Source organism: Nyctereutes procyonoides, unplaced genomic scaffold (genome assembly GCF_905146905.1).
Source record: "Nyctereutes procyonoides isolate TBG_1078 unplaced genomic scaffold, NYPRO_anot_genome, whole genome shotgun sequence".
Lineage (NCBI taxonomy): Eukaryota > Metazoa > Chordata > Mammalia > Carnivora > Canidae > Nyctereutes > Nyctereutes procyonoides.
This window is the reverse complement of record NW_026575120.1, coordinates 32,859,052-32,882,902: the sequence shown is the minus strand read 5'-3', so window position 1 is coordinate 32,882,902 and position 23,851 is coordinate 32,859,052. Positions and strand designations below refer to the sequence as shown.

Genomic DNA, 23,851 nt, shown 5'->3' with positions numbered 1-23,851 from the left:
GAAAGAAAATGTGCTGGCCAAGAGCCATCCAAAGCTGGTTCCTCCCTATCGGCATAGAACGAAGTTTCCGATACAGGAGGAAAATCACATCTGCTGAGCAACACTCTCGTAGGCGTCATCCCCAAGGGAGACCTTCTGACCTCACCTACACACCGTGCTGTCCCCTCCCTGATCCTTGGCTCCCGCTCTAGGGAGGCTGCAGAGGGGCCAGGCCTCCCCCTCGAGAAGGGGACCCTCAGATGTCCTGGCAGCCTGCACCACCCACTCATTCCACATGACATCCCAGCAAAGAGGTGGCAAAGGGTGTGGTGTCCAGCTCCCAGTTTTTCTCTCCCAGTGTCTCTGAACTGTGTTGTGTGTGGTCAGCCTCCTGAGACCCCGCTCTTCATGCACGCCTCTCTCTGCATCCTGCTTCCCCTTGGACATTTTGCCCCCTCGCACCCAAGTTCAGCGGATCTCCCAGGCCCTGAACCTAAGCTGACGATGGCTCTCCTCTCAGAAGTGTCCTTCTGCAAACCTGGGCCTTAGGTTGCCAAGGTCTTCTTGGGCTTTCTCTACATGCTAGGATGTCCCCTTGTGGTGGCTCAGAAGGTGCTGCCACACAGCTGTGGGCTATAGGCACCTCCCCTGCAGTTCTCCTGCTGGGGGAGAACCCAGGGCCATCTGGAAGCTTCTCCCGTTTCCAGAAGTGCCGGGGCCCCAGCTCCAGCCCTTCTCATGTCTTCACACATCCCCCTGCTGGTTGGATGGGCAACACTTGTGTCCCTAGTCTCCACATTAGGGTCCGGAGAGCAGACGTCACGTTCCTACATACACACACACACACACACACACACGTGTCCCAGAGCACAGAGGGGCTTCTCACATGGCTGGTTCTGGAATGCTAGTTGGTGTCTCACCTCACAGCTGCCTCACAATCCTGATTTCTCCCTTTCTGTTTTCAGCACTGTCTCCAAGCAGAGAAAAAACGTCATCAGCTGTGTCACAGTCCACGACTCTCCGTACTCCGACTCCTCCAGCAACACCAGCCCCTACTCCGTGCAGCACCGTGCTGGGCACCACGGCAACGCCTGTGATGCCAAGGGGAGCCTGGAGAACCACTGCACTGGGAACCCCCGAACTATCATCGTGCCCCCCCTGAAAACCCAGGCCAGCGAAGTGCTGGTGGAATGTGATAGCCTGGTGCCAGGTAACTTGGGGCCGGGGCAGGCCAGGAGCACCTGTCTGCAGGCCGGTGTTTTTGGGTTCTGCCAACAAGCGGCCGTGTTGTGGGAGAACTAGTGAGCCCCAATTACTGTAGCTCCTTACCCAAGGATTACGCTCAAGCAGCCAGGGTAGGGTTCTGTTTAATGTCACCTTGTAGAAGTGGTGTTTTCACTTTTTCATTCTATAATTAATCCCTCGCTGCCTTTACGGTGGATCTCCCACTGATTAGGTGCATAAATATGAAATAAAAGCCACCCAGCTCCCTCCTGGCTTAGGCTGCTCCTGACTGAGCATGAAGAAGCCCTAGTGGTAGAGCAGCATCCTGTGTGGGAAGAACCTTCTCTGAGTCCTGCCGGGTGAGGGTGACACATAGGCTCACTTTGGTATCCCCTCAGAGCTTGCTGTTGGGAGGACAGGTCGTAGTGACAAGTGTGCTTATCTCCTGACATGCTGCTTGAGTAAAAGGAGCCCTTCTATCCCACGAAGGCCTGAAAATTGGACTAGAATAAAGGCTGAGAGCGTAACCTTCCAAATAAGCTTAGTGGCTCCCCTCAGCTTTGGTAGTATCTCACCAGTGGAAGAATTTAGGGAATAAACTAGAAGCCATCTGCTTTTCTGCCATGAACTGTCATCAGGCCATTCAAGGCAGGCAGCACCTTCACAATAGCACTCTTTAGAAGGAAAGAGGTATGACCGGGCAAAAAAGATTTTGTTTAGATTCAGGGAGCTAGTAATCAGGAAGGACCCCCGTCTATGTCACCTCAGATCCTTCTTGGGGTGGTCACCACCATGTAAGACCCGCTGGGCATGGGCCATTCAGGTTCTGCCACTGAGAGTGACGTGAAAGTGAAGAGCAGAATTCAGGATGGGGTCTTTCTCGGGGCTTTTCCAGCCCAGTACCATAGGCCAGTCCACATAGTGCGGGACACATGGACATCTCTTTCCAGAACCCTCTATCTCTACCCAGGCAAGGGTTTTAGTAGAAACCTTGGCAGGAAGAACACTCTCTAGAACCAAAGGAATCTGTAAGGCAAACAAAGTTGTTCACCCAGGAGACAGGACTCCTTAGAGCAGTGGCCCTCAGACTTTTCTACTCATTTATCCCTGAAATAATTGTTTCAAACTATATACGTCGCACATTTTTAAGTTTCGATATGGCAAAGGATATCATTTCCATCATATGTTGTGTCACTGTTGAAGTATTAAATATGTTTGTCAAAACCTCAGAGCTACAGATTCAACTTACCCAATACAGGGAGACACAGCCCTGTTGCCTTAGAAGCAGCCACTCCTTGTCATCAGCCAGGTGGCTACACTGATTCACCTCTGTCAGAAGTGGCTTCCCTCTGACAGCCACCTCACCTCTGAATTTTGTTTCATGAATGGATGAATAGAGTAGAGAGTTCCAAAGAGCCTGTAGCCTGAATAAAATGAGACTGGACTGTCTTCAGTGTTTCTTACCAAAGACAGCTTGACTTTGCTAAAAAGGGACTGTCCGTCCCTCAGGAGCTGGTCAGGGTTTTCACACCTGGAGGCAGTACACTGTAGTAACTTCCCAGAGAGAGGAGCAATGGGAGACACGTGGATGTGAGGGAGAAGGTAGGAAAGGAAAACCAATGGATGTTAGTGCTGGTGAATCAGTTGAGGAAAAGATAACATTTGCTAACTCAAAATATGGAAATTGACCCTTTAAGTCTTTATTACCAAATACCCTCGAGTCCTCAAGAAGCCCTACATGTGCTGGCTTATCATTGTAGCCCTCGAGGGGCCATCTGGCCGGCTCACTTAGAAGACTGTATGACTCTTGATCTCAGGGTTGTGAGTTCGAGCCCCACGCTGGGTGTAGAGATTACTTAAAAAAATAAAATCTTAAAAAAAAAATTAGATTGCAACCTGCAATGCATACAGCTTGGTGTGAAGGGCTCTCCTACTTCATTAACAGTAAACATCTCAAGACCATGTTGTAGGAAGCCTGACCCTTTTATTGAACAGGAAGAGGATATAGTCCTTCTTCATCTGCGATCTGAAAACCAGGGCACCTGGGTGGCTCAGTAGGTTAAGTTTAAGCAACTGCCTTCAGTTCAGGTCATGATCCCTTGGGGCTCCCTACTTAGTGGGCAGCCTGCTTTTTCCCTCTGCCCCTCCCCTTACTCCTGTATTCTCTCTCTCAAATAAATAAATATTTTTTTAACATTTTTTTTAATTTTTATTTATTTATGATAGTCACACAGAGAGAGAGAGAGAGAGAGAGAGGCAGAGATACAGGCAGAGGGAGAAGCAGGCTCCATGCACCGGGAGCCCGACGTGGGATTCGATCCGGGGTCTCCAGGATCGCGCCCTGAGCCAAAGGCAGGCGCCAAACCGCTGCGCCACCCAGGGATCCCAATAAATATTTTTTTTAAGTTTAAAAAAACCTCTCCAAAAAACAAATTTTAAGTTTATAGCAAACTCATTAGTGGTGAAGCCCAACCCAGATTAGCAAGGAGCTGTTCACAGTCTCTTCCTCATAGTCATTTGTGCCGCTTAGTAAAATATCCCTGGGTTTTGGAGCAGAAACCTTCCTGTCTTTGATTACAGGGTGGTGCCCAACACTCTGTGGGGCGTAACCTAATATATTGAACCTTTCTAAAATCTGAAATTCTGAATTTCAAAAATGTGTGACCTCAGGGATTTTAGATCACAGATTGAGACCTACAGCACAAGTCCGTGAGTTTTGTTCCATTGAGAATGCCCCTGTTCTGAGACACCTTGGGGGAACTGTAACGTTCCTTTTAAAATATGGGTAATGGTTTATAAGAATTGGCTCAAGATAGATCTTCTTGAAGTCATCTACAAATTAATTGTTTTTAAGGGTGGCTGGTGCTAAATTTTTCTTGGCCTCTTAAATCAGCATGAGAGAGTGGCCAGATTTCCACATGTTAGAAATCCTCCAGCTTGGAGCTTTGTCGGCCTTTGGTCCTGGTGCCATTCTGTGGAAGGTCACACAATTCTGAGGAGAGTTACTGAAACTTTTAGACCACCTCATCCAACCCCTAGTGAAGACAGGCAATGAGACTGAGGACCGGCTGGCTTTGTCAGCATCACAGCAGTTTTGTGTCTGGAAACCACAAAGGCAGGAGAAGACAGCTTTGTGGAGCTCACATTTCACGCCTTTCAAGTTACATTAACCACTTCCATCATCAGCCCACTGCTCGTGGGCAGGGGGCGGCTCTGAGCCCTTACCCCCACTACCTTTCCACAAGAACTGCGTGATATCTGAACAGCTGAGAGTCTCAGAGAGATGTTTCTGACTGAAAAGAATAAAGGGTGGGGGGGGGGTCATTCTCTGTGGTAAGGCTACTGATTCTAAAGCAGCCAGTGCTGCTGTCTCTGGGGAGCCCCATGGTATAACTTTCCCTGTAAAGAGAGATTTCTTTTCCCCTGTGAAGACATGCTGCACAGTCCTTCTGGTGACAAGTAAAAAGCAGGAACTTCATGCTGGTGCCTACTCGTCCCAGCATGTGGTGTTTCTCAACACGAATATATACCGTTCATTACAAAGTCATCCAAGGCTCAGAACCATCAGGAAAGCAGCCTTCCTCAGCATCTCAGTGCCCAGTTGGCCCAGAGAGGTCCCGGTGTGACCAGGTCATAGCCCCTCCTATCCCCCCACCACCACAACTGGAGCTCCCAGGTGTTGCCTGGGTTCAAGTCAGGACAAATGCTGTGCAGGCAAGTTTTCTCCCAGAACTCACCCCTCCTTTGGTTCTCAGCTTGGGAAGGAGCCTTGGGGATTGCTCACATAACCTTCTTGGGTCCCTTAGGTGAGTTGAGGTTCTTTTGGAAGGCAACAGAATGAACTCTGTGCTGCCTTAAGACACATAATTCATTGGAAGGAATCAAGAAGGCTGAAGGAAATTTCAACAACCACATCCCAGGCTGAGCAGGACCCAGAATTCCCAGGACCTAGACCACTGGAACCCACACACCTGCTTTCTGGAGTACCACTTCACCCTGACCCAGAGATTCCCAGGCTCCCAGTTTCCCAGTTCCAGGAGACAGGATGCCTCCGCTTGGAGTGGACATCTGTTCCTTGAGCACCAGCTTTAGCCAGGAGACAGGGCTCAATAATCAAGATGTTAACAATAGCTGACACAGGTAACGCTTTTAAGAGCTCAACATGTGACAGATAACTAAGCAATCTGTAATCATTAATTGACATAAACCTCATGACGACCCTGTTTGTAGTTACCATTATTCTCCCAGTTTCCCAGATGTGACAATGGAAGTACAGAGGTTAACTCGATCAAGACCATGTGGCTGAAACAAAAAAAAAAACAAAAAAAAAACCATGTGGCTGGACCTCACAGGCATCTGGCTCCCCAGCCCACCCATACTCCGAAGCACCCTCCCACTCACCTAGCACAGACAGGACCACTAGAACTGTTTCCAGGGTGGCGGATCTTTGAGAGCAGCTGGGCAAGACTGACCAGAGTTCTGTAATGTCCCTCATGGCTGCAAGCCGTACCTCAGGAGCTTTACCTTCAGCACCTGTCTTCTGCCACACTTGTCACTTTATTCATCTCAGCAGGAGGAAATGATTCTTTTAAGGTCTTGGTCCCCTGCAGGACCCCGTCCCTTATTTGGGGGTTCACTGCTCTGACCCGGTCCCCATTCCCTGTTCCCACAATGGTGGTAGCAGGCACGTGCCCAGCTCTGTCACGCCATTTCACCTAAAACTCCTCTAAGCTCTTCACTTCCAGACTCAAGCTGTGGATACCTGGAGCTCAGGCTTTCTCCCTCACAATAATTACCACAGAATGCCCAGAGAGCTGAACTAGGAGCAGAGAGGCAGCATCCGCAGCTAGGGCCCAGGCACAGTTTGTGACCTGCTACAGAACAGCAAGGACTCTGGCTCCAGCAAGGTGGCACCATGGCTGAGTGAAGAGGAGACACCAAAGCTCTGCTGCTAGCCAGCATTCGCAGCTCTCCAGCTCTTACTGGGCAGGGAATCCCCCAAGCCACCATCCCCTCCCCATCCCCCAGGCTTTGGAGGGCCTTTGAGAGTCTAACTGGGTTTGGCTTTTTTTTTTTTTTTTAAAGATTTTATTTATTTATTTGAAAGAGAGAGAATGCGTGCAGGAGTGGGGAAGGGGCAGAGGGAGAGGGAGAGGGAGGCTCCCTGCTGAGCAGGGAGCCCAACAGGAGCCTCGATTCCAGGACCCTGAGATCATGACCTGAGCTGAAGGCAGACACCTAACTGACTGAGCCACCCAGGCCCTCTACAGGTTTGGCTTTTGCACAGCTCCGTACACCAGGGCCTGGCTGGTTCCTCTCATGGGGGGCATGTGTTGCTAATTCAGGTCCCCAAGCACCCCCCGCCATGGGGTTCTAATTTAGTGGGTGGGATGGGAGGACCCTCAAGTGCCAATGCACGGTCAGATTGGGGTCTCTGTTAGGACTCACTGCCTCCCTCCCCAGTGGGGCAGCTCTCTCTTTCCTACAGCTGCTGCCTGTACGGCAGGGAGGTTTCTCTTGGGCTTCAGTGTGCACCCCAGTCTCCCATCCCCTCCCCAAGTTTCTGGTTTCCCAAACCTTTGCTCTTCATGTTTCTCTCCCTGAGCAATTAATCAGTGTTCTCTCTCACCGGCCCCAGCCATCTCCTCTTTGACTTTGATTTCATCACCCTGGGATTTGTAATAGAATTGATCCAACACAGTTACATCGAGGGCCTGCTCATTGTGATGTATGCCTCATTCATACTTAGCATCCTCTACCCCAGCCTTGCCTGTTTTACACTTGCAGCCATGGGTGATTTTTTTCCTCAGGACATGTGTGGTCCCATTTTTCTGAGGCCCCATTATCCATACTCTGCTTATGTGTCACTGTGTCTCTGGATCGCAGCAGACAACCCCACTGCAGCCCTGGATGGGGCACGAAGAGCTACAGAGAGAGACCTTTCCTCCTTTCCTCCGTTAGCGCCTCCTTGTGCTTTTCAGTGTCACCAGACAGGAATTCTAAAGTCAAACAAGCTGGGACTTGCTCCCAATCAGTGAGACAAGCCAAAGCCCAGTGGCCAGTCCAGAGTCAGAGCCGACTCTTAGCTGGATCTGGGGAGACGAGGCTAATTTGACTGGCTGGTCTTGGGAACACACTCCTTCCTAGGAGACCACCGTTGTTTCCCCTAGGGGCAGGGTCTTCTGGGCAGCGGGGGGACCTCTGAGCCATCTGTGACCTCTTATTCTTTCCCACACAGTCAACGCCAGTCAGCACTCATCCTACAAGTCCAAGTCCTCCAGCAACGTGACCTCCACCAGCGGTCACTCTTCAGGGAGCTCGTCCGGAGCCATCGCCTACCGGCAGCAGCGGCCAGGACCGCATTTCCAGCAGCAGCAGCCTCTCAATCTCAGCCAGGTGAGTGCCGCCCGACCTGGCCTCAGCGGCCTGCAAACCACGCACATCACCGAGGCCCCTCCGTGCCTCCACTTCCCAGCGGGCGGCTGTAGGTGGGCCCACACCCAGCTCACAGGGCCGGGGACCTCTGAGTTCTTCCCACTGTGGGTAAAACACTGTGTCCTGGCTCCGTCAGACCAGGACGCCAGCAGAGTACTGGCAGGCTGACAGAGTTGGGCTAGTGGGTCTTTGTGATGAGGAAGGCCAGGCCACACACGGGGAACCCCAAACCCAGGGCAAGCAAGGATTTGGAGCAGGTGGGTGGCGTTTCGGTAGAATTATAAATGAAGGCAGAGTCTCCTCGGTAAAGCTGGCCTATGTGTAAAGGGTCTACGTCAGGTCCGAACTGCAGAGTGGACTCAGGGGCCTGTTTCCTCAGAAGCCATAGAGGGGACGTCAGTGGGGGAGCTTATGTTCAGAAACCCCTCGTCTGAAGTGGTGCACTTGGTAAACTGAGGCCGCATCTCTGTGTCGTCACAACTCTGGTTCTCGGGAAGAGAGGGCTCTTTCATTTGTACCAATATAACTTCAAACAGCAAAATGTCCAAGAGCCTAGGATTTTAGAGAACAAGATCTCACAGTGAGGGAGAAAGCAGTTGTCACTCAAAGAGTGGCTCCTCTGACACTTCATAGCTGCAGTAGGCCGTTTGGAGACATCCCGTTACCTCCTCAAACTGGTTTAATCTGTGTGTCATCCAGCTGGAGGCTCGGGACAGGGTTCCTTCTTCAGGCTAATGTTGCTTTCCCAGCCTATAGGGGAGGCATCTTCCCTCACTCCTGTGGCTTCTGGCCTCCTCCTCTCCTCCCCTCCCCCTCCTCCCCCTCCTCCCCCTCCTCCCCACTCCCCTGGCCCTCCTCCCCCCACCCCCAACCCCACCTTCCTCTCTTACCCCTTCTCACTTCTCTCTTTCCCTCCTCCCCCTCCTCCCTCCTACCCCTTACCCCCCTCACTGTCCTCCCTCTCCTTCTCTCTCCTCCTCCTCTCCCTCCTCCCTCACCCTTCTCCCTCCCCCTTCTCCCTCCCCCTTCTCCCTCCTTCCTCACCTCTCCTCTTACTCCCTTTCCTCTCCTCCCACGTGTCTGGCCCCCAATGCAGCCCTCTCCTGGTGCTTCTCCTTCTCCAGGCTCAGCAGCACATCACCGCAGAGCGCGCCGGGAACCACCGCCGGCAGCAGGCCTACATCACTCCCACGATGGCTCAGGCCCCGTACTCCTTCCCGCACAACAGCCCCAGCCACGGCACTGTGCACCCCCACCTGGCCGCCGCTGCTGCAGCAGCCCACCTCCCCGCCCAGCCCCACCTCTACACCTACACGGCGCCCGCAGCCTTGGGCTCCACCGGCACCGTGGCCCACCTGGTGGCCTCCCAAGGCTCAGCGCGTCACACCGTGCAGCACACTGCCTACCCGGCCAGCATCGTCCACCAGGTCCCCGTGAGCATGGGCCCCCGGGTCCTGCCCTCACCCACCATCCACCCGAGTCAGTATCCAGCCCAGTTTGCCCACCAGACCTACATCAGCGCCTCTCCAGCCTCCACCGTCTACACTGGATACCCACTGAGCCCCGCCAAGGTCAACCAGTACCCTTACATATAAACACTGGAAGGGGAGGGGAGGGGAGGGAGGAGGGGCAGCAGGGAGGAGGGTGGAGGGGTGAGGTGGGAGCCGAGCTTTTTATACTGAAGACGCGGCACACAAACAATGCAATGGGGCAGGGTGGGCAGGGAGCAGGGGGCAGGGACGGACACCAAGAAAACTTGAACCAGGAGGTGGGGGGACCTTAGAGCAGAGAAGACATTTTAAAAAAGAAGGGATTGAGGAGGGGGAAATCTATGCTTTTTATTTTAAAAAAGAAAAAGGAAAAAAAAAGAAAACGTCGGTAAACAAAAAACACAGCTCACGAACCCATTCTGCACCAAACTGGAAAGGAGAAGAAGAGAGCGACAGAAGATTCCTGGAAGTTGGGGGGGGGCCCCAGTTTTTGAAGAACTTTATCTATGAACTTCTCAAAGATTATTTTCATATGGCGGCAAGTGACATTTAAGAATTTGCTGTCGGGGACACCTGATGTGGAAATCCAATAGATTTTTAATTATGGAACATAAGAATTAGGGATTTTTCCAGAACTCTAAAGGGTCAGCAGCCCTCTAGAAGGTCAGGCCGTGGCCTGAGGAGGCTGATATTTGGGGGTTGGTATGGGGTTGGCCAAACCCAGTTCTGGCTCACATGTCAGGACTGATGGAGGGGAGTGGCCAGGCTGAAGGAAGCCCCTGCCAGCAGAGGGCACAGCTTCTCTTCCTGAGCACTCTGGAGAAATCCCTACAAAGCAATGTCACTCCTCCAATGTCATTAATAATGTGTGTTGCAAACTTTAGGTTTTTTTTTTTTTTCCTTTCCTGAAGATTTCTTTTCTCTTTGAATCAATCCCTAGTCACGTAGCATAGGGCTAGCGGTCGTCACCGACATCCTAGTAGAATGTAGCGGTCAGCACCCCTGTTTTCTACTTTGTGTTCAACTCCAATGATACCAATAGACTATTCCTCAATGTAATTGCACAAAAAAAAAAAAAAAAAAAAAGCAGCGATAGAACATAGGCATGTAACCAGTGTGGTGGTCCAGGTGTGCGAGCGTGAACGAGTGTGTGTGTGGATGTGAGCGTGGATGCCACCCTCCCTGCGTGTCCCTCGGCGCCGCCATCCCGGCTCTCGCATCCTTGATTTTACACCGGTCCCTCCTAGTGCCTTACCGACCGACAGACGCGGTGTGAGGGTTTACTTCCATGGTACTCCAAGAAGCTGACTGAGGCGAGTCACATCATCTCAGCTCTTCTTTTGTGCTGTTGTGACATTTTTCTCTGGTCTTTCCTTGTTTCCTTTTTTTTTTTTTTTTAATTTGAATTTGATTTTAATACCTGTTGTCTTTTTTGAGCTGTCTGCCAACAAAGGGGCATCAGGGAGCTGGCAGGAGCAGGGTGGGGGGAGCCCATGGATCTTGAGAGAGAGGTAGCAGATGGATGACTCTGAGAGCAAGAGGGACTCCCCACCCTGCACCCTCACCCCACTCTGCATCCAGTTCTGCCTGATGGGGGGCGGAGGGGGGCTGGCTCCACCATTTGTGAGAGCAGAAGTCCCATCTGTGTTGTGGGGAGAGGAGACCACCTGCAGCCTCCAGGCCTGGCACAGCCTTCCTGCTGTCCCCAAGGTGGGGAGGAGGCCTGGGACGCAGCACCAGGCCCTCACACCCACCGCACACTCATGCACAGCCCCGCCCATCTCTCTCATTCCACCTTTGTATGTTGCTCTCAGTTTTGCCAGATCCTTCCCTCTATAGACAACCATCCACCTTTGTTTGCTACTGCATCTTTCTTCACATTACCAGGCCAACCCAAGACTCGACTTCGTTTTTGGTTTTAGAGGGGTCTGGTGGGCAGAAGGTCGGAGGGACATTGATGAGGGTAACCAGGGGGTCTTAACACTGCACTTTGGAACACTCCCTTGGGCACTTAACGTTTCCAAAGAAATTTGCCCTTCGCCCGCTTTGCCCCATTGATCCATTCTGGAAGTTTTCTCAGGCTTTGAACACTGCTGGGGGTGGGGTGGACTAGGGATATCTCCATTCATAGCAGAATTACTCTTAAATACATGAATGTTAGGAGACTCTATCTGGTTATAGATGAGGCTTAGAAGGGGGTTCCTAATCGCTTGATTCTCATTGCTGAGCCTGAGCTGATCCCAAAGCCAAGTTTCCAAGGTGCAGAGAGATGGCTCCCAGTCTTGGCAGTTTGTCCTCATGCCCCTCACCCCCCCTGTAGTTTCCCTTAACCATCTACTGTGAACAGTGGTGGTATAGTGATATCCCACCTAACTCAGTAACGAAGCCAAGCCGTTACCTTAGCTGTTAGCTGTGAAATGTGAAAATAACTCTGGAAATCCCTTCCCCAACCATCAGTTCTACTCATCTTACAGAGAAATAGGTCCCCAAACTGGAACCAGCTTAGTCCAGGCCTGAGGCTGGAAGGAAGGACACCATGACCCACTAGAGGCACACATTCAGGCAGCCTGTGGGTCCCCAGCAGGTGACTTTTGAGAGGTTCACTCTGCTTGTGAAGCCACCAACTGATCGATTGATCGATACTCTTTTTCCCAGGACAAGGGGAGGTGCCACCTCTCCGAGACCACGGGAAAATGGCCAGTCCAGAAAGAGTGGGGGAGAAAAGCCTTTGGAGGACATGTGAGCCAGAGCCCTCTCAGAGCCATGCCAGCCAGGAAAATCCACCTGTTCCTGACTTGGCAGCGCCAGATGGCAGCAGAGCCCCATCACATCTCCTGACCAGTGACCGAAGTCTTGGCTGTAAATGAGACCGCATTGGCCTTGCATCCCAATCCCCTTGCACAGTTGACTCCCAGCCCTTCCTAGATCTGCTGTCCTATGGGAAAAGACAACATAGCCTTCCATTTATAAAAAAATCGCTTTGTCTACTTAAGTTGGAAGTCTCTTATTCTTTCACCTGATGTTTTCTTTATTTTCTTCCAGATCAGGAATGAAAGTTCATGCTGCTCATAAAAATAATATTATTGTACTAATTATTTTGGTTCTTAGCATTGTAATTATTATCATCTTCATCATGTTGATATTTTAGCTGGGGTTTTAAATGCACATTTCTTCCCAGTATCTTTGTGTTTTCTCTTTAATATTTAAACTTATTTTATTATATCTGTGAGTCTCTGAGTAGGCAGGAAGGACATGCAGATGTCCAGTTTTGTTAGACAAAAAGAAAAAAAAGGAAAGACCCAGGAATTAGAAAAATTCTTTCTACCATCTCTAGTCCACAACGAACCGTCAAGAAAGATCCACCACAGACCAAAAGCTTGAAGAAAAATCCAGGCCTTTTCTGTTTGCAGGCCCGATTAGACTCTTGATGACATGGTCATCATCAGTATTGTATTTTCCTACATTCTCAGTGGCCTGGGAAGAGTTCTGAGGTGGCAATCCCGGGGCCCAACCCTTAGCTGTGGTTCTTTCCCACAATCCCTGTGCTCTCCTGTGCTTCTGGAATCTGCTAACTAGATTCTCGGCCTGCCTCCCATCTGATACTTACCTGTCATGGAAAAAGAAAGCCCTTCTGCCTAGAGCTGACCCAGATGTCCATCCTTTTCCCATAACTGCACCAGGAGTGTGGCTTATCTTCTTCAGTGCAGAGACGGATGTCCCCTCCTGGAAGCCACTGGGTGGCATGAACTGACATAAGGGTGCTAGATAGGTGGTACCACCCCCTGGGAAACTTCAGCCTCAGTTCCCCTCCTTCTACTCACTAACAACACTGCTCACTTATCCAGTCTCTCCCTATTCCACCCCCCTCCCCCCAACAAGTACCTCTTCTCACCATAGAATTCTAGGGACAGAACTAGGAGCCAAAAGAAGGTAGAGGGGGATGGTAAGAGGCCAGAGGAACACTGACAAGGTCAAGCAGCTCCTCCAACCTTGCAGGCAGGGTCCCCCCTGAAAGCACTGGCCAACAGAGGAGCACAGCAGGGCCTCGAAGCCATCCCCTCAGTGTACTCTGCCTTATGCATGATGGGCTTCTTGAAATCGGCTTGAGGTGCCCACGTGCTGCCCACCAAACCCAGAAACTATGGGCCTTAGGTTGAAAAGGTGGTTTTGCTGAAGCCTACCAAGAGCATTGTCAGGTAGTGCTCAGCCCCGGTGGTGCTCAGCAAACATGAGTGCATCCTCCCTTCGTCCCCACCTGCCTTCCTTTTCTATCCCTGGCACAGAGCTGCAAGGTCAGAAGACCCCAGTGGGAGAGGAGAGGCCAGGCTCCTTGTGCGCTCCTCAGCACTTGCCCAGATCTCCCATCTCTTCCTCCGGCTCTGAGTCACCCTGGCCTACCCATCCCCAGGACCAAGCTCTCAAGTAGAGAGATGCCAGCCTTGTCTTTGTTTAGACCACAAATAACCTAGAGCATCCTCTGTTCTTTACCTGCCTCTAGACGCAGAAGTATAGCAGAGTTGAGGAGGGGAGGATTTCCAAGGACAGGTCAAGGAGAACCATGTACTTGTAGCCTCAGGAAGTCCGGGTGGAGGTGCTTCTGCTCAGTGGGTTATTCCTGGACCCATCTGGCTGTGCACACCCATGTCTCTGCACTTAGTACCTCGTTCAGGACGTTTTGGCTGTTTCCAAGGGAAGGGGTGAGCAGGCCAACGGGTGGGAGAGTCTGAGGCTCGGTGCCGATTAATACTGTGAAGTGGTGCATGTGGCTGATCGAGTTCGGAGGGCAGGGAAGGGTTGAGGCAAAGGGACGTTGTCTCCTGGACTGTATTTGCATTCTGGCCTTACTGGCGGTGAGTGGCTTGCAGGCTGGGGGAGCCAGCTGGCCTCGCCCTCTTCACCCTGGAAGACTCAACCCGCCCAAACACCAGATTGTCGGATGTAAGGAAGGGAAGGTGAGATTAGCACAGCTGCTAACAGGCTGATTTCTCTTGACCAGATCTCTGGAAGTGCAAACACTCATTTTTGAACAAGCTTGTGGTGGAGGATTTGGGTTGTGTGAGTGTGTGTGTGTGAGCGGAGCAGACTTTCTTGGAAACTGGAGAAAGGAGATGAGGAGGCTTAAGGAGCTACTGCTGACGGGCTGTGGTTGGTGAATCGAGGTGTGTCGCTGAGCTGGTCCCAGCTCTCACCCCATGCCCTCTCGGGTGCGGAGGCCGGGGTGGGGGCCGGGGCCCCTGCTGGCCTGCCCAGGAGCTGCTAGGACAGAACACAGAAGATAACGAGGTGCCCTCACGGAGCAGAGGGAATTCAGCAGGGAGGCGGGGACTCTTTCCGCAGGCCTGGCCTGGGATCTCACGATGCCGGCCTGAGCCATTTTGCCAGGAGACATTCCAGCCCCGGAAGCACTTTTGCATGCTGCTGTCGTTCTGACGTGTCTCGCAGATTTCAGACGGGGAGGCGTCAACACTGAGCAGCCGGAGACGTCCTTACCAAATTGGAAAGGAAGCTGTTAACTGTTCCTTTCTTTAGCCAAAGAACCCTTCTCAAAGACACCTCCAGATAGGGACAAGATGGCGTTCCTTCCTCTTTCCTTTCCGGGCAATAATGACATCGTGAGCGATGCATTTCCGTTGGTCTCTCTCTTTTCCTCCCTCCTGGCATGTATTTTTTTTTTTTTTTTTTTTTTTTAGTATTATTGTTCTTGTGTTGATTTCGAGCTGTATTCATCTTTCAAGAGGCGTGGAGATTAGGACCCCTACACGCTGCTGCTGTTAGGAAGCTGGAGGCACGGCACGAACGCGGGGCTTTACTGAGCTCAGGGCCCGCGGGCGCTGACCGGAAGCTGACCGGAAGCGGCCCCTCCGCCCGGAAGTTCAACTGCGTGGGGGGCGGGGGCGGCGCACGCGGGGGCGAGGCCCTAGGACTCGCTCTTAGTCTCCACAGACCGCCGGGTCAGACCCCGGTCGGGCTCCCGGAGACTTGAAGGTGGTGAAAGACCTGGAAACGCCGTAGAAGGTTCTGGGCGCCCTTGCGCGCTGGAGCGGCCCAGGCTAGGAGAAGTCTCCCCCGTGTTTCCCGCGCCTCCCGGGAGCTCAGGAGAGCCAGCTCCGCGCCCCCTGCTCCTTGCAGACGCCCGGGAAGGGGCCCTGCTGCAGAGCTCGCTTCCTCAGAGATGTCCTCGGCCCCCAGCTCGACGCCCGCAAGTAAGTCCTTGAGGGCCGGGCCCCAGCCCGCTGCGTCAGAGCAGCACGTTGGCCGCGGCCCATCTGTTAGACCCTCCCCCCGAGGAAGCAAGAGGCAGCGTTTGCTGCTCGCTCGCCCGGCGCCGCCGAGCCCGTGCGGGCCCATCTGGCGGGGCCCTCGTCGCCGCCGACTCGCCCGCAGGAGAGCACGAGGGAGAGGGAAGGAAAGGCAGTGGTGCGCCCAAATCTCCCGATTCCGGTGAGCTTGTGGTGAATCAGGACTTCACCGAGATAACCAGGTCGTCTCGCTTTTATTAATTAACAGCAAAGAGTGGCCTCACGTTTTCTAACAAACCATCTAAAGATCCTTGTGTTTACTGTGTGCCAAACACTGTGCTAAAAGTTACGCCTTGGTTATCTCGTTTCACGGAGTCCTAGCAGCCGTAACAACCCTATTGAAGGGGGTGGGGGCCCCCGCTCGTCCCTTTCCAGATGAGGCAGCGGGCTCCGGAAGCTCGGTGACGTGCCCTGGGTCACACGGCTGGCGAGGGAGCCGGGTCTTGAACCTGGGTCTGCCCAGCTGCAGAACCGAGCTCGCAGCCTCCAGCCTCAGCCACCTTCTGTGTTTGTGTGCAAAGAACAGCCCTGACGGAACGCCCCCCCCCCCCCCGCGCCATCCCAGCCCCTGGCGTGCAACCCAGCAGAAGGTCTGAATGAAGAGGGAGCCCCCAATTGGATGCAAGCAAAAGGGGCAGAATTCGTTTGACTTCTAGAGCAAACCTTAGGGGAGTTTCTTTTGATTCATAGTAGAATTCATTTCAGATTCCTTTCCAGTGTACCAACTAGCTTTAGTAGTGCTGCTACAACAAACTTTCGAGTGAAGAAAAAGAGTGTTCTTTTCTTCTTTTAAAAAAGAAAAATGAATTTTTTCTTGCTTATAGTTAATTCTAGAAAGGCAATACTAAAGGTATATATTTTTTTTAAGATGCTATTTTTTACTGCACTGATAAATATCATGACAACTCTGGTCTCTATAATCGATCCACTCTTCAGCTCTGGGTAGAACCAGATGCGAGATTCACACCAAATTTGTAAATACCGTGTGTGGGTCTGGTGTCCAGGAACTTTTTTCTTTGTGTATTTAAAAAAAAAAAAAGGAAAAGGAGAAAAAAACAAGATGACTCTTAGAAAGAGGAACGAAATAAGGGTTTTGTTTTGTTTTGTTCTGAGATAGTTTTCTCAAAGAAATGGAAAGAACGGTTGTATAAACAGAAAAATCAGCCAACTTTTAGGTTATAAGGAAGGAGAGTCTCTTGCCACAGTATGAGATTAATAGAAATACAGAAGCATTTTTAATTTGGTTGAAAGGTGACAAGAATTTACCAATGCTTTAGGACGAGATTTTTAATTTTTTAGAAAACTATTATCATGTGTTATGAAACATCTCCTCAGTTGTTTTGGGTGGGTTTTTTGGTTTCTTTTTTATTTAAAAAAAAAGAAAAAAAAAAAGCTTCTCTATTGACTGGCTCCAGGCTTGTTTGCCTAAATTCTTAGGTAGTTTACACGAGTTCTAGAACCTTCTAGAACTTTAACTCCATTGGAAGCAAACCCAACTAATCAGAATTTGAGATCCTGGTTGGTTTCAATAGGTATTCTGGAATTCTAACAGAATGCCTAAAGATTTTTTTAAAGAAGGTTTTAGATACATTATCTTACACAAACTGTGACCTAATGGCAATAATTACCTCAAATGTGGGCATTCATCCTGGTTTTAGCCTTTTTTGAAATCATGTAGCCAGCTTAATCTTGGGATTTAAAAGACTATGAACTCTGTGTGGGCTAAAAATAATGATTAATGCACACCCTGGTCATTGTTGCTTAAGTGAATTCTGAAAATAGTTGATCTTTACAACAAAAACTAAACCAAGGAAGAGATGATTCTTTGTGTGTTGTAATGAAATGTGATATTCAAATGCACATGTTAAGTATATATGTTTTTAGCTACTGTAAAATGCTGTTAGCCTTCTAAGATACCGAGAGAGCCACATTTTAAATGCATAATCTAAGTGATTGACTGTGGATACTTAAGCATATTTCTGGCTACATTTTATAGTTAAAGTGTTTTATAGTTTACATTTAAACTGGTACTTTTTAAAGAAAATTTCTGTTTATAACTGACACCTTCAAACCCCAGCAATTGCCTCTTTAGTTGGAGGCCACCCCCCCTCCAAGCCAGGTGTTTTCTACCACACTGTTGTGTAGCCCAACACGAGCATTTCCCTCCATGTTACTGGTCTCCATGTGAACACGAGAGAATGTGAAAGGATTTCTGGATTGAATGGGAAGGGATGAGTCCATAGCCTGGGCCAGATGTGAAGACCTTATGCCATGTTGTATCAACACTCGTCTCCAAAGAGGCCTTCTCTTTGAGATCCTGGAAGAGGCAGAGAGAACAGATACCTGGTTCATTGATTTTATCTTGATTTGAATGTTTAATTTCTATCAATCCACTGACTTCTGGTCACCAGGCAGTAGAAGACACTGGGATTCAGGTGGTCCTGAACATACAGCTGCTATTCTGGGCCCCCGGCAATATTCTGATTGGTGTTTGGCAATGGGGAGTCATATACCCCGTGCGCCCATATTCATTGGCTGGGTTTTCCATATATCTGCTGTCACTAATTCCTATTCTCCTTCAAAACAAAATAAATGCGAAAGGATATGTTTACTCTCTACTCTTTGTCAAACTTAGATTTGAATCCTAGGTGGGTGGAAAGAGGGGCAGCTAGATTCCTTCCTAGAAATTGTAAGTGCTGCTGAGCAGGAATGGGGCTGGGGAACCTAGGGACAGCTGGGAGAGGGGCATGGGGCATCGAGAACCCCTCAAAGTACAGATGGGCGCTGTAACGCTGCAGAGAGTGGGCCCCACTGTCTTGCAGGAACAGGCTAGAAAATGCTGGTTCCCCTACAAGTTTTGGTTGGTTTCTTGTTTTCTCTTGTGCCACAACCGAAGCCCAGAGGATCTGCTGTGATAAAGGGCTTTCCGTTTGCAGATAAGACTTTGCAGACTGCAGAACACCTGGGACCAGGAACTGCTTGCGTGTGTTCCTTCTAATGCATTCACCTTTTCCCTGTGACCTCTGTGGACAGTATGTCCTCATTACAGGTTCTTGGAAGAAACATTAGGGTAAACTATTTTTTATCTTTCCCTTCCTAATAATAGTACTCCTGTTTTCCTCTGGACTTTTCCGCAGCTTTAAACTAACCAAATTAATTTTATGTCATTGTCTTCGGGGCTTAACCATATGTTGAAAAACTGGAAGCATAGAAATTAGCTTCAAAAAAAGTGAATACTCTGTATCTGAAACTCAGCCTCCTCAGTTTCCTTTCAGCCGCTCCACACAGAACTCTATTTGCGCGGCCTCCCCACTTGTCCAAGTGTATGTCTCTGTGGCCACCTCCGCCTCCCCCCACTGCCACCACAGCCCCATACACAGGCAACTGGGACTCCCAGAATGCTCTCCAGAACCAGGAAGAAGGACCCATGTGGCCTTGTGAGCAGTGGTCTTGCCTCCCCATTAGATACTCACCTGCTTGGTTGAAGAGGCAATGGATTTATCATTATTATTATCATTATTATTATTAATTATTATTATTATTATTTTAATAGTTTTTGGCTCAGGTTATAAGGAAGAACTTGGGAAGTGGAAAGTGACTTGACCATGCCCATCCTTTGTAGCTTTCTGTGACTTCTGAATGGAACATGAAGCGTCCCCCACCCCACTTGCCTCTCCTCACTTCCAAGCAGACCACCCCAGTGGGCATTGCCTCTGCCTCGGGGTCCCCCCACGCCCCCTTTCATGCTCCCTCTCTCCCTCTTGCTTTTGTGTTACTGCTCATTTTGAAGCTGTCTTCCGTGGCTTTTCCAGGGCACAATCATTTCTGGCCCCCAAAGCATCTCCTCATCCTCTTTGTGTGCATTTTTTAACCAAATGAAGTAGACCAGGAAGTCCTACTTTGGGGCAGCAGACTTTCTAGTTGAGTAGAATCACTGTATAGATATAGATGTTGATATATATGTTAGTGTATATATATATCAAACCAAATTTCTGATAGGAAAAGTATAGCTTTACGGATGAGGAGGAAGAGGAGCTTTGAGAAGTCAGGCAGCGTTGGCGTCGTAGCCGAGCCCGGGCTGGCCCCAGGGCTGCACCTTCTCCGTGCAGGCCTGAGGCTTGGCGCTGGGTTCTTGTCACCACCTCACCACAGTGGAGGCAGGTGGCCCGGAGAGGGGGCCGCCGCTCTCTCTGGGTCCCCAGCCTCCAGGGCATAGATGAGTGAGGGGGGCAGCAAATCAGAATGACTGAAATTTTCCATCCCATTTTGCTTTGACCACATGTATTGAGCTGCAGCCTCTGATACTATATCACGTTTCCAAAACTGGGATCCATTAGGATGGAAAGAGAACAGATCTGTAGAAATGTTTACCTTTCAACTGCCCATGAATTACGGACACTGGATAGAAAGACTCACTCCCCAGAATGAGAGCCGGGAGAGGAGGAGACTGATGATTGGTCACCAGTCCAAGGAACATGGCTCCCTCCCCAAGGTCACCTTGCCCACATCTTCCTCCACCAGGTCATCTCAGCTCAATAGCCCTATGAAAGCCCCGGTCTGTTGTGTTCCTTCACTGTACGGTTTCTGTAATGAAAAGTGTTAATCCATGTTAATCCTTGTGAAAATTATTGCGTGCAACAGTATTTTCTCGTGTACCTCTTTTTCCTATGTGAATTGTCCCTCTTTTCTTTTTTATTTATAAATGTCTACTTTTTTTAAAAAACAAACCAATGTGTTGTAGACCTATATGTAACCTATTCCTTAGTCTCATATTATAGGTATGTTATAAGAATGGATATTTTACTTGGCTTTAGAATGTTTTACAAGAAAAATAATTCTTAACTGATCAAGTCCTTGCTACTAAAATGCTTGTGTTTTTCATCATGATGTCGTGTGCTTCTAAATTAATAATCATTTTCGTTGTAGAAAAATGGAGTGAATTTATATTAGTCTTGGAAACTAATAATAGCATTGTAAATTTATGAGATGATTTTAACAGAAAAAAATTATAGAAGAATATAGTTATTTTAATTGTAATATTACTAACTGTAGGGTGAGAAAGGGGGGTCCCGTTGTGGTGAACTATGTTATAGCTTGTTACTCACAGTTTCTTTTTGATCATTTTTTCGGTCTCTGAGGTGAAACGAGTTATTAATTAAAATTTGTAAACTCACATATGCATATTGTATATGTGTAGAAATGTAATCACACTTTGTCTTGGAATTACATTAAACTGTTTGGAATCACTGTACCCTTGGCCTGCCATGCTTATTTCTTCTAGAACCAGACTAGTCATAAGACTAAAGAGGTTACTGCTACAAGTAACGCCCTTGAGGAGTTATCTGACCCTTCAGAAATCGTTTAATGCCCCTGAATGCTTTCATAACCCATCACCGCGCCTGCAGTCTACTGAGATGACCGTGAATGGCTGTAGAGGGAGGGCCTTGAGCCCTTTCCGCTTCGTGTGTTGAGCAGTCATCATCACCAGCTATTTCTAGAAATTTCATCATCTCAAACAGAAGCTCTGTACCAGTTAAACGATAATTCCCAGTTCTCCGTCCCAGCCCTTGACACCCACCCTTCTCTTTTCTGTCTCTAGATATCTCATGGAAGTGGAATCCTACAATATTTGCCCTTTACTTGTTTTGGCTTATTTCATGTTAACAGTGTTCTCAAAGGTCATCTATGTTATAGCAGATGATGTCAGAATCTCCTTCCTTTTAAGACTGAATGACATCCCATTATATGTAAATACCACATTTTGTTTATCCATTCATCTGCTGTCTCCATCTTTTGGATTTTGTGAATAATGCTGTCATGGACCTTGGTACATAAATACGAATCCCTGCTTTCAGTTCTTTTGGATACATACCTAGGAATGGAATTGCTGCGTTATCTGGAAATTCCTAACTTTGTAAGGAACCGCCAAAGGAATCCACAGTGATCACACCATTTCATGTTCCCACCAGCAATGCGCTGGGACCCAGTGTCCTCACCTGGCACTCTTAGCCTGTCTTCCATTGCCAGGGTTCTGGGTATTTAGGACTGACCGGCTTCTCACCCTCCTGTTATCTGCACGTCCTGGTTCCACAAACTCACAACCAGCCGAAACTGCACCCACCTTACCTGTACCCAAAGATTTCTGCCACACCTACTTGCTGTGGCCCATCCAACCACCTATGCCTCTGCTCCCACACCCACCCAAGCTCCTGAGCTGCTGGAGAAGACCCCCTAGCCCTGCAGACCTCAGCCAGCCTTCTGTGCTCATCAGCTCCCTCTGTGGCTAATCGGAAATTTCTCATTCTCCCTGTGCCCTTGACTACGAGACCCTCTACTGGGCAGAGAAACCCAAAGAAATCCAGGTCTACAGAGCCCTTCAACCCCACCTCTCCCACAATCCCATCTGCCTCCATCTCCATGCTTTCTCCCTGTGCAGAGCTCTTTCCTGCCAAGCATCCCTGCTTTGGATCTTCATGCTTTCCACACGGGTTGCCAAACCCTTATGTGTAGTTCTCATCATGCTGTACTGTCAACATCTTTCCTGATGTCCCGTCCGCAAAACCACAAAACCCTTGCAGGTAAGGCTACCTTTCATCTCTGTTCCTAGGGCATCTATTACAATGCCAGGCACAGAGTGGGTCATCAAATATTTGGCTAAATCAGCAAATTAGCCCAGTTTCTCACCCCCCATTAACCTACCCTTCCTTGGGATCCCGGGTCTCCCAGACTTCAGATAATACCAACAAACCCCTAAATGCAGCCAATGGGTGAACTTGGTTCGGTTCAACTCAGCCAAAATTCAAATTATATAAAAAAAATCCATGCAAAAGGGACACCTGTGTGGCTCAGGGGTTGAGCATCTGCCTTTGGCTCAGGATGTGATCCAGGAGTCCGGGATCAAGTCCCACATCGCGCTCCTTGCAGGGAGCCTGTTTCTCCCTCTTCCTGTGTCTCTGCCTCTCTCTCTCTCTCTCTCTCTCTCTCTCTCTCTCTCTCTCTCTCTCTTTCTCTCTTATGAATAAATAAAATCTTTTTAAAAATCCCTGCAAAAGATTTTGACAATTTGAGAACTCCTCCAGCATATCTATTTCTTAAATTATAAATGCACTATCAGGGGTCACAGCCCATGGAGGTCATGCCCAGGAGCCTGTTCCAAACAACTAGGTATTTGTGGGGTTTTTTGTGAGTCTGGCTACATATTTCCTAACTATTTCCTAGAATATTTAAGCCTAAGCAAATATTAAATATGTGTAAAAGAGAATACACTAAAAGCAAAGTATAATGACCTCATGTCCTCTGAACTTATCTATTCACTTCTTCCTTTCTGTTAGTACTGAGCTTTAAACAGGCTCCTAGGATCCTCCATCCCCTACCTTGCACTTGTCCCGTGTGGGCCACGCAAATCTTCTCTTGGGAGATCTGTCTCCTCCAGCAGATCTCCCTTAGAAGATCTAATTCCATTACCCAGATGGTACTGCTTGAAGATAGAAAAAACCCACTGCCCAGCAACAACCCTGATCCCTGCTCCATAGGGAAGAAACAGCTAGGAGCTAGACATTCTGTATTGTGAGACCGTGTAATTCCAGTTTTTAACAGTTCTACACATGCCGATCTATAGGAGGTATACAATCCTTTATCCTAAGACCCTTGGCATTTGACAGTGCCTCTAAAACAACACTGGAGTATAGGGATCTTGTAAAGAAACTACTTGACATCGACTTTTATGTCTTTTTATGTTCTCTTTAAATGTCTTCTGTTTTATTGCAGTGGCTCTCAGGATCCTTAGGCATTGCAGACTAAGCCTGTGGACGGGGCTGCTTGTGAAAGCACGAAGTACCCACTGATAGATCAAAGGCCAGAGCCAGAAGAAAAACACGTGAATGTTTGGAGGAAGCCCTGCTAGGAGAGAAAAAAACATCACAGGTCTTAAGATAGCAAGGCCTTGAGCTCTGGATGTTGTATGTAAGTGATGCATTATTAAATTCTACACCTGAAACTAATATTACACTGTACATTAACTAACTGGAACTTAAATAAAAACTTGAGGAAAAATAAAACTAATAACTTTTTTATGATTTTATTTATTTATTCATGAGAGAGAGAGAGAGAGAAAGGCAGAGGGAGAAGCAGGCTCCCTGCAAAGCAGTGAGCCCACTGTGGAGCTCAATCCCAGGACTCTGGAATCATGACCTGAGCTGATGTTTAACCGACTGAGGCACCCAGGCATCCCAATAATAATATTTTTTAAAAGGGAAAAAAACGAAAGCTAGCACAAGTGCCAGGGCAGGAAGCAATAAGAGAAAAAAGGTAGCATAGTGATTCAGAGCACATCTTGAGAGGCTGCCATATTCGAGGTCAGTTCTAGGCACTGTTGTTCATGACCTTAGCTGGGAAGACAGGACGCTTGGGTGGCTCAGCGGTTGA

General features: G+C 49.1%; 1 protein-coding gene across 7 annotated transcripts in view; it reads left to right on the top strand.

Moving 5' to 3' along the window:
- HIPK2 (homeodomain interacting protein kinase 2) overlaps window positions 1-23,336 on the top strand; it is a 191,902-nt gene extending 168,566 nt beyond the window's left edge. For 3 of the 7 annotated variants that reach the window (XM_055335246.1, XM_055335244.1, XM_055335245.1), the window contains exons 13-16: window positions 945-1,189; window positions 7,442-7,599; window positions 8,763-9,209; window positions 11,784-20,678. In XM_055335246.1, coding sequence (XP_055191221.1) covers window positions 945-1,189; window positions 7,442-7,599; window positions 8,763-9,209; window positions 11,784-11,966 — 1,033 coding nt within the window. In that variant the 3' untranslated portion in view covers window positions 11,967-20,678. Of the gene's footprint in view, window positions 1-944; window positions 1,190-7,441; window positions 7,600-8,762; window positions 9,234-11,783; window positions 20,679-23,194 lie in introns of those variants that run through there. The other 4 variants (XM_055335248.1, XM_055335247.1, XM_055335250.1 and 1 more) reach the window with 3 other exon arrangements.
- Window positions 23,337-23,851: the final 515 nt, after the last annotated feature.